This window comes from Eptatretus burgeri, chromosome 11 (assembly GCF_056783735.1).
Source record: "Eptatretus burgeri isolate ZD-2024b chromosome 11, Ebu_testis_v1, whole genome shotgun sequence".
NCBI classification, from domain to species: Eukaryota; Metazoa; Chordata; class Myxini; order Myxiniformes; family Myxinidae; genus Eptatretus; species Eptatretus burgeri.
In genome coordinates, this window is record NC_140971.1 from 66,167,320 (window position 1) to 66,180,531 (window position 13,212).

Sequence of the window (13,212 nt, forward strand, 5' to 3'; positions counted from 1 at the left end):
ACCATCCTCCCACTCTTGGGTCTCTGAATCCTGTGGTGAGGCTGTTGCTGTAAAACAACTTGCATTCTCCTCCAGGAAGACAAATCCGACCATCTGCAACCGGCATCTTAAACACCCCCAAAACATTTTGCTTCTGTATCAATCTTGTGACCACCCCCATTCTCCCCTACCCCTCATTTCTTTTGTTTGACCGACTCCATCTATTTTATCCGTCGGCCCTGCTGTTTGCATTTCCCCCCTTCTCTTTCTGCTATTCTGTTTGTTATGTTGTGGCCCGATTACCTCCACCACCGAAGGTGAAGGTGGTTATGTTTTCACCCCCTTCTGTCTGTTTGTTTGTGTACAGGATATCTCAATAAGTTATGGACGGATATCGATGAAATTTGGTGGAGACGTTGGGTGAGTGACAAGGATGAAGCGATTAGATTTTGGTGGAGATCCGGATCCAGATCCAGATCCAGCTCCTAGAATTTAAGTGATTCTTCACCATTGAGAGATAGAGACCTTGGTAGCCATCAGAAACCAGGAGTCCAGAGGGTTCAAAGTCTGGGCTATGGGCTGTCCAGTCATGAGCAGTACCCAGAGCAATGAGGCGGTTTCTGAAGAGCTGCCACAGGAAAGTGATGGTGTAACCATCTGTATACGGGGATGCACCATCCTACATAAGCCAGATCATGCTGAGCTTTATTTGGGGTGACCTTTTGGGCTAGATCATAATGGAACTTTTGGAGCACGGCCTGGTCGCGCTCACCATTGATCGTCACTGTCCTGCTGTTGTCATTCTCAAACCAGTAAGGCCCTAGCGTTGCAGACGCATGTTACCTTAGGCCCTTTCAGGTACCTCTCAGTGATCTCCTCAGGTGGTTCTACACTCCAGGAAATGTTGTGGCTGTTGATGGCACCGTTAAAGTGGAAATGGGCTTCATCACTAAAATAGATCAAGATGATCCAGTTTGGGTACCGCTCCATCCTGTCACTGAACCAATTGCACATATCAACTCTCCTCCTCATGTCATCTTGACTCAGTTTATGCCTAATATAAATGATGTATGGAAAAAGCTTCAGTTCCTTTGTGAGTATACACCAGACTGATGTTGGTTTGATGCGGAGCTCCCGGAAGTACCAGCGATGGGACTTCTTGGGACTGTCCACTGAAGAATACCGCACGGCGTCATTGTCAGCTTGACTCTTGGTTACTGATGCTGGCCTGCCACTGTTGCCCTTGCTCCGGTTGTGCACTGCACCCTTGTGCTCAAATTGTTTCACAATACGTTGAATGGCACAATTTGTGGGTCCATCACGTGTTCTGAGGTCGCATTCCCAGCAGAACCTCCAGCAGGTGTCTACATATGATTTAGTCATACCACAGAGTCACCACTTTTGTCTTCTGCTTCACTGTCAGTGGGATAGTAGAGTTAGAGCTAGAAATCCCAGGGAACAAATACCACGATAACACCACCAAACCCTGAAAATGAAAACGGTAGAGGTCAAAAAACAAAGAAATGGCAGGAAGTCAAAGTTGTATCAATCTTTTTGAAACACGCTGAATATGCCCGAGATATGTCCAGAGAGATGGCCCTGACCTCATGGCTGAGATTTACAGCTTCCATCCATTGTTGGGAGAGTTGAAGTAGCATGTCCAGAGTCGAATAACTGAGAATGGCCAAAACAGAACTGATGATCTGAGATCAGACCATTGGAGAAAAGGAAGGATTTGATGTCAACTGAAATGAAAGATCCCATGACCTTGCTGATAATGGAATCAGGCTAATTGGACTGCTGTAAATAGGACCCGTTTTTGCACCATGTTTCTGTATTGCGGTGATGTTGGCCAACTTACAGGCAGACGGAAACGGATCCAGAGAGAATGATCGAGTAAAGAGAGCAGAAAGAGGATGAGCAAGAGCAAGCGCAGCAGAGTAGGTTTTCAGGACATGTGTACTGATGCTGTCCAAGCCTGTCGCAGAATCGGAGTTGAGGTTTGCCAGAAACCTCCCCACCTTCTCAGGTGAGAAAGGCACAGTATCCAGGAGCAGTTGGATATGAGAGGGTAGGGTAGATGTAGAGTTGGAATGCAACTTATTGCAGGAGTAAAGTTTACCTCCGGCCATTACGAATCACATCGTATAAAAACCTGTTGTATTCGTCGTATAGTTATAAAATCTTTACTAAAAGGTGAACCCAAATGCTCAGACCACCTCAATGCTTATGTATGCCTCGATACCTGACAAAATAGATATGACGTGTCTTTTTACCTCCGCCACTGAAGGTGAAGGAGGTTATGTTTTCACCCCTTTCTGTCTGTTTGTTTGTTTGTTTGTGTGCAGGATATCTCTAAAAGTTGTGGACGGATTCGGATGGATTCGGATGAAACTTGGTGGACAGGTTGGGTGTGTGGCAAGGACGAATTAATTCGATTTTGGTGAAGATCCGAATACGGATCTGAATACGAGGATTATTTAATTTTTAAAGTGATTCTTCACCGTTGAGAGATAGGGCTAAAAACGATATATAGCACGATATTTCAAAAATGTACTGGGCCGGATATGCTCTCGTGGATCAGGCATTATGTGATGGAGGTATGCTCTCTACCGAGTGCCCTTCTAGTTCCGATTTATAAAGCAAGTGATTTTGTGATTAAAAGTCGAAATCTTCTTCTTCACGGTTAGCTGTGAAGTCACACCCGGGAGTTGACTGCCATATTCGGCCGGTCTACGGGTTACATTGCGACACAATTTAACTCAAACGGCGAATAATTTTCGATTTCTCACAAATATACCGAGTCAATGCTTCCTTTGTGGTTGTCGTAATACAAACCGAGATGGTTTCATGCTGCAGTCACCAATGGCCGAAAGACAATGGCCAATCTGGGTCAAGCAGATTGCCAGAAATTGGACTCGGTTTGTCCAAAATACCCGAGTGTGGATCGGGCCGACAAAATGTTCACATTTGTGCTCGGAACATTTTACAGAGCAGTTATGAAACAACAGAGATGGCTATATCTTGGAGTCATCTGCCACGATTAAGAAATTGAGAGCGGATGCTATCCCCATGATTAAGCGGAAGAAACAGCAGTCGCTCGAAACTGTAAAGGCTTAACGGTAAAGGTGGCTGGCTTAAGATCTCAGGGTCTTGAGTTCAAGCCCCCTGTCCTATCGTTGAATTAACACCATGTGGGACGACTCAGCTGGTCATCCTTCCGAGGTCAGCAAAATGAGTGTCAGCTTACTGGTAACAGGGGAAAATACATCAACAGCACAGCTGGACCCCGAGAAAATGATGCAGCCAAGCAGTCACCAACTGCAGACAAATAAATAAATCTCCACTCAGTTACCAGCACATGTACACAGATGATTTGAGCGGTGAATGAAGCACCTGTGTTGGCCTGCAGGTGACAGATCTCATTTCATCACCACCCACCTCAACGGTGGGACACAGCACGGACACGACATGACCACAGAGATGACGGTGGGATATGGCACGACATGGCATGGACACGGCACAACATGGGACGGCCATGACAGTGGAACATGGCATGGACACGACGGTGAGACATGGCATGACACAACATGACCACTGCGATGATGCTGGGATACTGCACGACATAGCATGGACATGACGGTGCGACACCACACAATACAGCATGACCACTGAGACAACGGTGGGACACGGCATGACATGGCATGGACACAGCACGACACAGGGAATGGACACAATGGTGCGACAAAGCATTTGTCGCCCATTTTGTCGGCTGTGTCCGTGTTTGCCCGTATCGTGTTTCTGCTAGAGTACAGTATAACTGATTTATCAATCAATACAAAATCCCATATAAAGTGTCAATTGAATGGAAAAACAAAACCTAACAATCTGTCGTGAACTTTTTATCGGAAAATTATTAAACTGCTAATTTCATGTTGCAGAACTTCTGGAAAGCATAGTGACCACGTGACTGCTGACAAAGTTCCATTTTTGGCTCATGGCCTGCGATCTCACCCTCTGTCGATTGGGCATCAACCTTCAACTCAATGGGGAAACGAAGCCTCCAATTAATTCTGCCTGCCAAGCATATAGCCTTCAGTCCCTCGAATGCTCCTCTACCCACTCCCCAGTGGAAACCAGTCCAGCAACATCTCAACAACACCTTATTTGTACACATCTACTATGTTTTCCCTTCACTGCCACTATAAAGAAAGTTGGAGTTGGAATATTAAAGGAATCAAAAAAAAAAATTCTCAGTCGATAAAATAATTAAAATTTTGTGTCATATCAGAACAAAGACAGAGCAAATGTCATCATAGATGGCAGCAAATGTTTTGATGAATAATACATTTCATCCCTCACTCATCATGTCTCGAGTCCAAAATAAAATCAGCAGCAAACATCGAAAATAAAAATTTTAAAAACCACTTTAAAGTACAAAACCTTGTACAAGCGAAAAATGATTGAGCCATACATTCCATAGTTCCAATTCAATTTCAGTGATCGGACGAGAGAGAGAGAGATGGAGAGAGAGATGGAGAGAGAGACACAGAGAGACAGAGAGAGAGACACAGAGAGACAGAGAGAGAGACACAGAGAGACAGAGAGAGAGACAGAGAGAGAGACAGAGAGAGAGACAGAGAGAGAGACAGAGAGAGAGACAGAGAGAGAGACAGAGAGAGAGACAGAGAGAGAGACAGAGAGAGAGACAGAGACAGAGAGAGAGAGAGACAGAGAGAGAGACAGAGAGACAGAGACAGACAGAGAGAGACAGAGAGAGACAGAGACAGAGACAGAGACAGAGAGAGAGACAGAGACAGAGAGAGAGAGACAGAGACAGAGACAGAGACAGAGACAGAGACAGAGACAGAGACAGAGACAGAGACAGAGACAGAGACAGAGACAGAGACAGAGACAGAGACAGAGACAGAGACAGAGACAGAGACAGAGAGACAGAGACAGAGACAGAGAGACAGAGAGACAGAGAGACAGAGAGACAGAGAGACAGAGAGACAGAGAGACAGAGAGACAGAGAGACAGAGAGACAGAGAGACAGAGAGACAGAGAGACAGAGAGACAGAGAGACAGAGAGACAGAGAGACAGAGAGACAGAGAGACAGAGAGACAGAGAGACAGAGACAGAGAGAGAGACAGAGAGACACAGACAGAGAGAGAGACAGAGAGAGAGACAGAGAGAGAGACAGAGAGAGAGAGAGAGAGAGAGAGAGAGAGAGAGAGAGAGAGAGAGAGAGAGAGAGAGAGAGAGAGAGAGAGAGAGAGAGAGAGAGAGAGAGAGAGAGAGAGAGAGAGAGAGAGAGAGAGAGAGAAGCAATACATGCAACATCAAAGGCAAAGGATGAAGGACAAATGAAATAAAGCAGTGCAGGAAGAGAAGATAAATAGAGCCTTCCATGTCGGGATAAAATGTGCACGGAGTACAAAAGATGAGGAATGTGCGATTATCATCGCAGTTTGAACTCTGCTATTCCAGTTTAGATTACCATCTGTGGAGAAGTTCCAACATGTGGAAAGGCCTTGGATTTTGTGTTTTTACTTTTGGACTTTAAGCCCGTGCCGAGTTGTCAAGAGCGTGGAACATTTTCTCTCCTCGAGAGGCTCAAATGCAAATTGCATTGACAATTTGTCCCGTCGAGCTTGAGGACGGGCATCAGGTGGACATCGGTGAACCTTCGTACAAATGACATTATTCAGCGATGGTCATATCGAAAATGCATGGGTTTTAAACCTTGGATCCCAGCAGCACAAGCTCTGTGCTCAGATGGGAACGTCACAAAAGCCAACCATTCTTTATCTCATTCCTCAACAACTGACGCTTTCTGTTTGTTGACCTTTGCAAGGGTCCTTTTTTATGAACACCACATGACCTAATTCCTTAGAGGAGCAAAGTACGAATAGATACGATGAGATAAAAACATTTCGGAAGACATCATGTGCAACATTTTATTATCCCCATGCTTGAAATAAATCTCAAACATGTACTCAAGTCACGCATTCTTGCAATGCTCCCCCAACCGCCTCTCCCCCCTCCCCCACACACAACCATCAATCCTTCCAAACCTCACCCTCCCACATATGTTCAATAGAAAATAATCGCTATTTTACTTCAAGGTCAGCACATTGATTACGCACAGCGATACATGAGCGATAATGAGCCGACAAGAGAAAAAGAGAGGAGGCCTTCACAGGCATTGACGGCTCAGAGAATGGAGTCACCAACGTGGCTCGCGTAGAAATGGCGCCATCAGTCGGTTGCCAACGCCAAGGCAGAAAACAAAAGGGCCTAATGTACTGTCAGATATACCAATTTGATCTCCCTGTGGCCTAACCTTTTATGGTTCAATAAAAATAAGGTGCGAGCTGAAAAAGGAAAATCTCAAAATGTAATTTCACAAAAAGAACAAGAAAATAACAGGAATCGAAACGAATCAACAAGAAGCATCAAATGATGCATTGCATATCGAAGGGTAGACGTACCGTGGTGATCCCCTGGACCAGGTGTGTTCGTCTGGATGATCTTCATGCAGCTGTACGGAGTGTAATCCGTACGTTTACCCTCCTTTCCATAAGCGTGCCTGATGTTGTACGCATAACCCTTCTCGAACTGCCGATGGCAAACAACAGGACAGGAATGGTGGACTTGCTAATACACACAGATAACCCTACTCTGTCACATCCAAAATTCTGACTGTGAAATTGGTCAATCTACATCAGCAATTGGCAGATTGTTCGCAGAGGGCCATAGGCTCAATGGTCATGAAAATGCAATCGGGATCAGTGTAGCAGTTCCAAACTTAATGAGAGATGAAAAAAGGTTACAGAAAGAAGGAAAAGATAGAAGTTGATGTCGCAACTCATACATGCGAAAAAATTGGAAGATGAAGTGGGAGGGGAAAGTGGAATGAAATAGGAGGTAGTGAGTTGTAAAGACAGATTAACATTTTAACAGCAAAATAAAAAGTTAATAAATAAAAAAAGTTAAAACTTGTTAAAAATCCAATCAAGAAAAAAAGAAAAAAAAAAAAAAAAAGGAAGACCTTCTCTGGGTCAATGCTTCCTCGAGCGAACTCGGTCCTCCAGAATGTCAGCGCCTGCTCCAGGGACAGACCGAGACCTTTCAGGAACAAGCCGTATTGGAGTCGACCACCATGACGTAGGTGATGCTGGTCTCGTAATGCGTAATGCAAGGAGCGCATGCACAGGGGGAATGATCGTGTCGCCAGCTGGAGGAGCACCATGGTGTCAGAGCAGCAGAAACAATTGTGGATATTCAAAAAGAACTCTTGTTTAATAACATTGTGCGAAGCCTTTGCAGAAAGTAAATTGACAGGCCATTCATTCGTTCATGGACATGTCTTATATCACAGGGTTCTCCATAAAACATTTCAGGAGGAAACTGGATCATAACAGAATCGGTGACACAAATGTCAACCATGCTCACCGAGTCAAGCTGATCAAGGGAAATGTTTCCAACATTCTTCTGCACAGAGTAGTCCTGCCCAATGTAGGCATAGCTAAACATACAAAAAAAAAAAAGCCACAGAAGGTACTCAGGCAGGAAAAAGCGAACTGGGCCATGCCGCTCAGCCGATGTAGTGTTCAAGGATCAATTCGTCACCAAAGGGGACAAACCAGACATCGGGATCATCACCAGTCGAAATACCATTGGGCAAAATAAAAGAACAAAAACTTCAAACTTACAAATCAATTATCTCGGCGGGTTGTTTAATCCATCGATTGGTGGGTGAGAAGCATCCTCGAATAGTTAAGTGATTAAGCTTTGCTTTTAACGAGATCCAAAAACCAGCTTTATTCCACCGTATTTGTACAGTGCATCACAGTAACTAATACTTATCAACATCCTCACCTGAGGTGCTTCAGCAGTGGTTGCAGCCTCTCATCTTCTTGGATCACAGGAAGCCCTCGAGCAGTGACCTTCAAAGGCGGTCAAAACACACACATACCAAAAAACAAATAAAAGAACAAAAGAAAACGAAGTTAGGAGGAGAGGGAGGATAAAATGAACCTCTTGGTTAATAAAAAATAAGCAAGACTCGAGGAGCAATGCCAAACTCAGACATGCAGACGTATGTGTGTGGTCCGATCAAGGCATTCATAATACTGTTGCAGATTCGCGCCCGCCGGCGTGCGGACGGCCACGTAACTCGAATCGCGGCACGTCGCCCACCAGACGGACAATCCAGTCGTGACCCTCTCGGACTAACGCCGGGAACCAGTCACGGGTGGACCTTTCGGTCTCACCGCGATCGAGCCAATCGGCCCCCGCGTGGGATAGGGTTGCTCGCCAAATTCGACCTACCTAAGTACCCACACAGAGGGTAGACCAGGCGATCGCACCTCGCCGCAGGTCGACTTCGGACACGGGCCACTTTAAGCGACCCGTTCCGTAATATCGGGATAACCGAGCGGTGTTATTCGTCGGCCTCGACGGTTCGATTCATTATCGGGCGTTTTAGCCCACGACCAACCCTTTACGTGAAGCAAGATGGAGATTCAATGAAAGAAAAGACGAAGCGAAGCGGGAAAACAGTTCAACATGAAGCACATTTATTTCGCGATGAACGGAAAGCACACATATACAATTCCACCAAAAGCACATGTAAAAGAAGAAGACAATGCAATACTACACAAAAAGCAAATGCAACAATGCAGATCTAACCGACTACCGGGCACACGGCAACACTTATACAATTTTACTTCACAGACGGCGCCGACAACACATATTCCCAAAGCAAAAGAAAAGAGAACCACCCTCCAGGATGAGGGGGGTAGGCGGGCCTGGGGCCGAGACCGTGTCGGGCCTACCCGTCTGATGATGTGACGCAGAGCGGCGGTGGCGCCTCAACTCCGCGGGCCTTGCGGACAGTGTCTGGTAGGGGGTGGGAAAGGGGCCCCCTTTGTCGCACTATCTCAGCGCGGGGGGAAACAGGAGGGGGTTGCTGATGCTCGGGGGAAGGAGGATATCACCCTGTCTCGGGTCCCGCGGCGAGCGTCTCCTCCTCGACCTCGGTCGCGTTACTGGCCTCTCCCTGTGCAGCTCCCGGCACCGACGCGAGCACCCCCTCGTCCGCCTTCGCCGCCGTCACCTCTCCACAGCTCCGTCTACTCGCCCTCTCCGTCTCCTCTCTTGGCTCGTCCCAACTCTTCACTCTTGACTTCTCCCACTTCTTTCCAGCTCCACCAACGACTCTCTTGAACTCCGCACAACTCTTTTACTGACGAACGCAGCCGTTTATACAAGCCCCGTGGCTTCGCTCTTTCACCCTTGACCCTCTGCCTCCGACCCTTCACCTCTCTAACTGGCTCCCCATTGGCCCGAGGAAAAGTGGGCGTGAATGCTTTTTGATCCATGAATTTGCAGATAGCGACCGCCCTCCAACGCCCTGGAGGCGGGGCCAAATCGCCCCTCGCTCACCGATTGGACGGAACAAAAGTGGGCGTGAGTCGTTTTTGATCCGTTTTTCTTCGGAAAGTCTGTGATGTCTCTGAATACGCTGCTCGGTGCGCGCCCTGCACGAGTCCAGTATCGGTGCCCACGAGTGGCGCGAGATGGTGTGGATGCGATGGTGGCGAGTTGTGACGGTAAAGGTCGTGGCTGTTGTTGTGGTTGGTGGTTGTTGTTGTGAAGCGGCGTTGTGGTTGGTGGTTGTTGTTGTGAAGCGGCGTTGTGGTTGGTGGTTGTTGTGTGATGGCTGTTGAGACGTGGTTGGTGGTGGTAATAATGGCGGCTGGTCCAAAATAAAGATAGTAAAAGAAAAACGGCTATCCTGAAGAGTCGCAGCCCGCATGAATGACATTTATTCCCTCTAGACAACGGGTTTGGGCCTAACTACACATATACTTACCGAGACATCTCACCTAAGGGACCTGAATGGTGGTTTGTGAATTTCGTCAACCACAACAATACACACAAGTCGAGGGTTTAGTGCGTGATAAAGCAGTGCAACTTCATATGCTATGATCCTGCAAATCCTTCATCCTGAGTCGATGCCAGGAGAACCATATAGACAATCAAAAAGTGCACCAAACATGTCAACCGGAGGAGAAGAACACAGCTACATCTAAAATGTAGATAATTTGAATATGAAAATAAGTCAACACAAAATTTCAGGTTTGGGCTTATGGTGTTGCATAACCACAAAATTTTCCTATCATCTCAAGAAACAACGAAAAAAACTGGGCAGCAGAAAAAATTGCTTTGTTGGAATAGCAAATTCACACTCACAGCAAGTGCCCGGGAGAGTGAGGTGCGAAAATCATTGAGCACAATGGAAACGAGGTCGTTGTGTGGAATGTAGGCCAAGCCATGGCGAAGAAAAATCTTCCGGCCACGGACCAGATCGAGTGCATCGGTGAATGGCACCTGCAGGGAAAGTTAAATGAAATATTCCCATGGCTTTAAACGGGTAGTAACTAAACATCAGTCAATTACTATGCCTTCCTCCAAATGAACGAGCCCGGGGAAAGAGTTTCGTTGCAGTGAGTTAAATGAGATTTTTTACATGAGTCGTTCAAATTATCCGCTTTTTCGGATTTGGAAACTTAGAGGTATTGCTTCTATATGCGAATCCTTTTATCTGCAATTTATTTGCATACTAGTGGTAAAAACAATGTCATAACAGGGCTCCAAATTCAGCATTCAAAGGACTCGGTGAAAATGGCCTCGAGGCTTATTGGGTAATGAAAGACAATAAACATGACTTTTACAATTCTTTATATCGGCACGGGGACAAGCCTCCCATTCGGCGCACCGACAAGCCTCCCGTCTGGCCTTGAATCACCAACAGGCCTCCCAGTTTTCACCTCCCCCCCCACCCTCCCGACCACCCACGCTCCCCAATTCTCTCATTACTGAGAAAATTTTCCCTGCTTTTCTTGTGCAAGTCATTGTATTATCAAAACTTGCACCCTCTGTTTTTTTCTGTACTTTGTCTACCCCCACCCCCCAGGTATCTGCAGTGCACCCATGCTCCACCATCCAGCCACTTCTGGTGAAACTACCAAAATCCAGGATCACTGCTCACCTCCACTAATTTGTTCCTCTTTTTTTCCCCACCTGTGGAATCAACTTCCACATTCTCTCTTCCATCTCGATCTTCCCTCCAAATCTTCATGACAGCTGTTCACCACCATCTCAGATCATCCTCAATCCAAAACCATGATCTTTTCAACCCTCATTAACCCCCCACCCGACTAACACCACCTTATTCCAAATTTCCAGTTTTCCCTCCGAAGAGATTCCTTCTGCATCCATCTTGTCTAGCCCATGCATCCTCTCAACCCCTCCCCCCCCCCCCATACCACTGATTGTCCAAGTCGCCCTCCATCTTGGCCTTAAACTCCACAGTTGGTGTTTCCACCCCCCCTCTGCTGTTCCTTTTGTCCTGTTACATCCTTATTCGTTCGTTGTTCTAGGTCTTCCATGAGCCTCGACTGTATTTGAATTTTTTTTTTTTAAATAATTGAATGATGAATTCTCATAATTTCAGTTGTTGCATTCAGAATTATTATGAATCATTTTCTCGACTCCCATGTGTGTGCAACTTCTGCTTTCGTAATAGAGATTTAAAATTGCATACAACAGGACACCAAGCATATTCTCTTTCGCTACCAAATAAACACGATAGAGGTGCCCGTCATCCAGTTTACATGAATTCCGTCACGACGATCACGTGCAGACTTCGAATATGGAGTGTTCTCGTGGAACTTGCTGGCACAATGACAAAAAAAAAACGAGTCCACACTACTTCGGCACGAGTAGCTCCCAATCACAACTCTCCCCGACACGCTTTATTTGTTTGGACGATGTGAACAGAGCCGCAGTTATATCCGAAGTATAACTTTGCAGCACAGAAAGGGAATCGATCGACGAAACCTTGAATCAAAGTCACAAACCTTGTAAAAATCTTGGGTGTCAAACAATTCTTTCATTCCGAATGTCGAATTGATCAGCTGTGTCTTCAACTCAACTTTTTCATTTGGAAGAATCTGCATTACAAAAAAGAATGAGATCACATGCTTACAAATCTTTTGGGGTTTACAGGTAATGGCAGGGTTCAAACCTCAAACATGGAATCAGGAAGGAAGGATGGATTTTTAGCTGGTGTTGTGTGAAATTTAAGCACAATTTTCACAAATAGAACAAATCAATAATAATGACTACAAATACAATGAGAACGGCACTCGGTAGAGCACATACCTCCACCAGGCTGAACAGTTTACATTTTGTATCCCACCGATAGGCTGGATCTGCATCAGGACCATAACCAAAATCTCACCACCACCTTGTTCTTGTCACATTACCAATCCCATCTACCAAGTTTTGTTATAATCCATCCATAACATTTTGAGATATTGTGCTATGTATCATTTATGGCCCGAGCTCTCAATGGTTAAGAATCACTTTAAAAATTCCAGAACCCGGACCTTCACCAAAATCTAATCGATTCGTTCTCATCACACACCCAACCTGTCCACCAAATTGTCCGAATCTGTCCATAACCTTTTGAGATATCCTGCTCACGGACAGACAAACATGGATGAAAACATAACCTCCGTCCACCTTCGGTGGCGGGGGTAAAAACATTTGAATATTTTCTCTTACTTGTAACTATGACATTTACTCTAAGAATATTGATCTAGTACATGGCCGTACACAAAACTGCATTCACTGCAAACATTGAAAGGGTGCCGGCGATAACTCGCCCACTCTTTGAAAAAGACAAAGGACTCCAATGTCCACTAACTCATGTTAGCAGACAAAACACCAGCTTAATTTCGAGGAATCACCCTGCATACAAGACACCAGGATGACAGTTTGTCATTGGGTCGAGATTTGAACCCAGGATACACCACTCAGAGGTAAGTCTGCAAACCTCAAGGTGATCCAAACCAATTACAGCCAACTCACAAAGAGGATGGCAGATTCCAATCGAATCATAAAAATAATTGCATTAAGTAAAGATAACATTGCAATGCCATTTTTTTGTATATAAAGTCAAGGCTCATGGAGGATCCAGAGCAGGGGTCGGGAACGTGTGGCTCGCGAGCCAGGTATGGCTCTTTTGATGATTGCATCTGGCTCGCAGATAAAATTGGAGTTTGAAACTTGGAAAGCCCAATATTTCTCGCAGAAGCTTTACCTATAGTTTGAATGGTGTCGTGCTTCATTCACGTGCAGGGCTGAACTTGGCA

General features: G+C 45.7%; 1 protein-coding gene across 2 annotated transcripts in view; it reads right to left on the reverse strand.

Moving 5' to 3' along the window:
• The window catches only part of PRIM2 (DNA primase subunit 2), a 59,017-nt gene that overhangs the window by 22,835 nt on the left and 22,970 nt on the right, over positions 1-13,212 (reverse strand). For both annotated transcript variants that reach the window (XM_085846724.1, XM_085846725.1), the window contains 6 exons: positions 11,914-12,006; positions 10,244-10,381; positions 7,865-7,932; positions 7,439-7,511; positions 7,035-7,220; positions 6,475-6,601 (listed from right to left, as the gene is read on the reverse strand). In XM_085846724.1, coding sequence (XP_085702850.1) covers positions 6,475-6,601; positions 7,035-7,220; positions 7,439-7,511; positions 7,865-7,932; positions 10,244-10,381; positions 11,914-12,006 — 685 coding nt within the window. The remainder of the gene's footprint in view (positions 1-6,474; positions 6,602-7,034; positions 7,221-7,438; positions 7,512-7,864; positions 7,933-10,243; positions 10,382-11,913; positions 12,007-13,212) is intronic.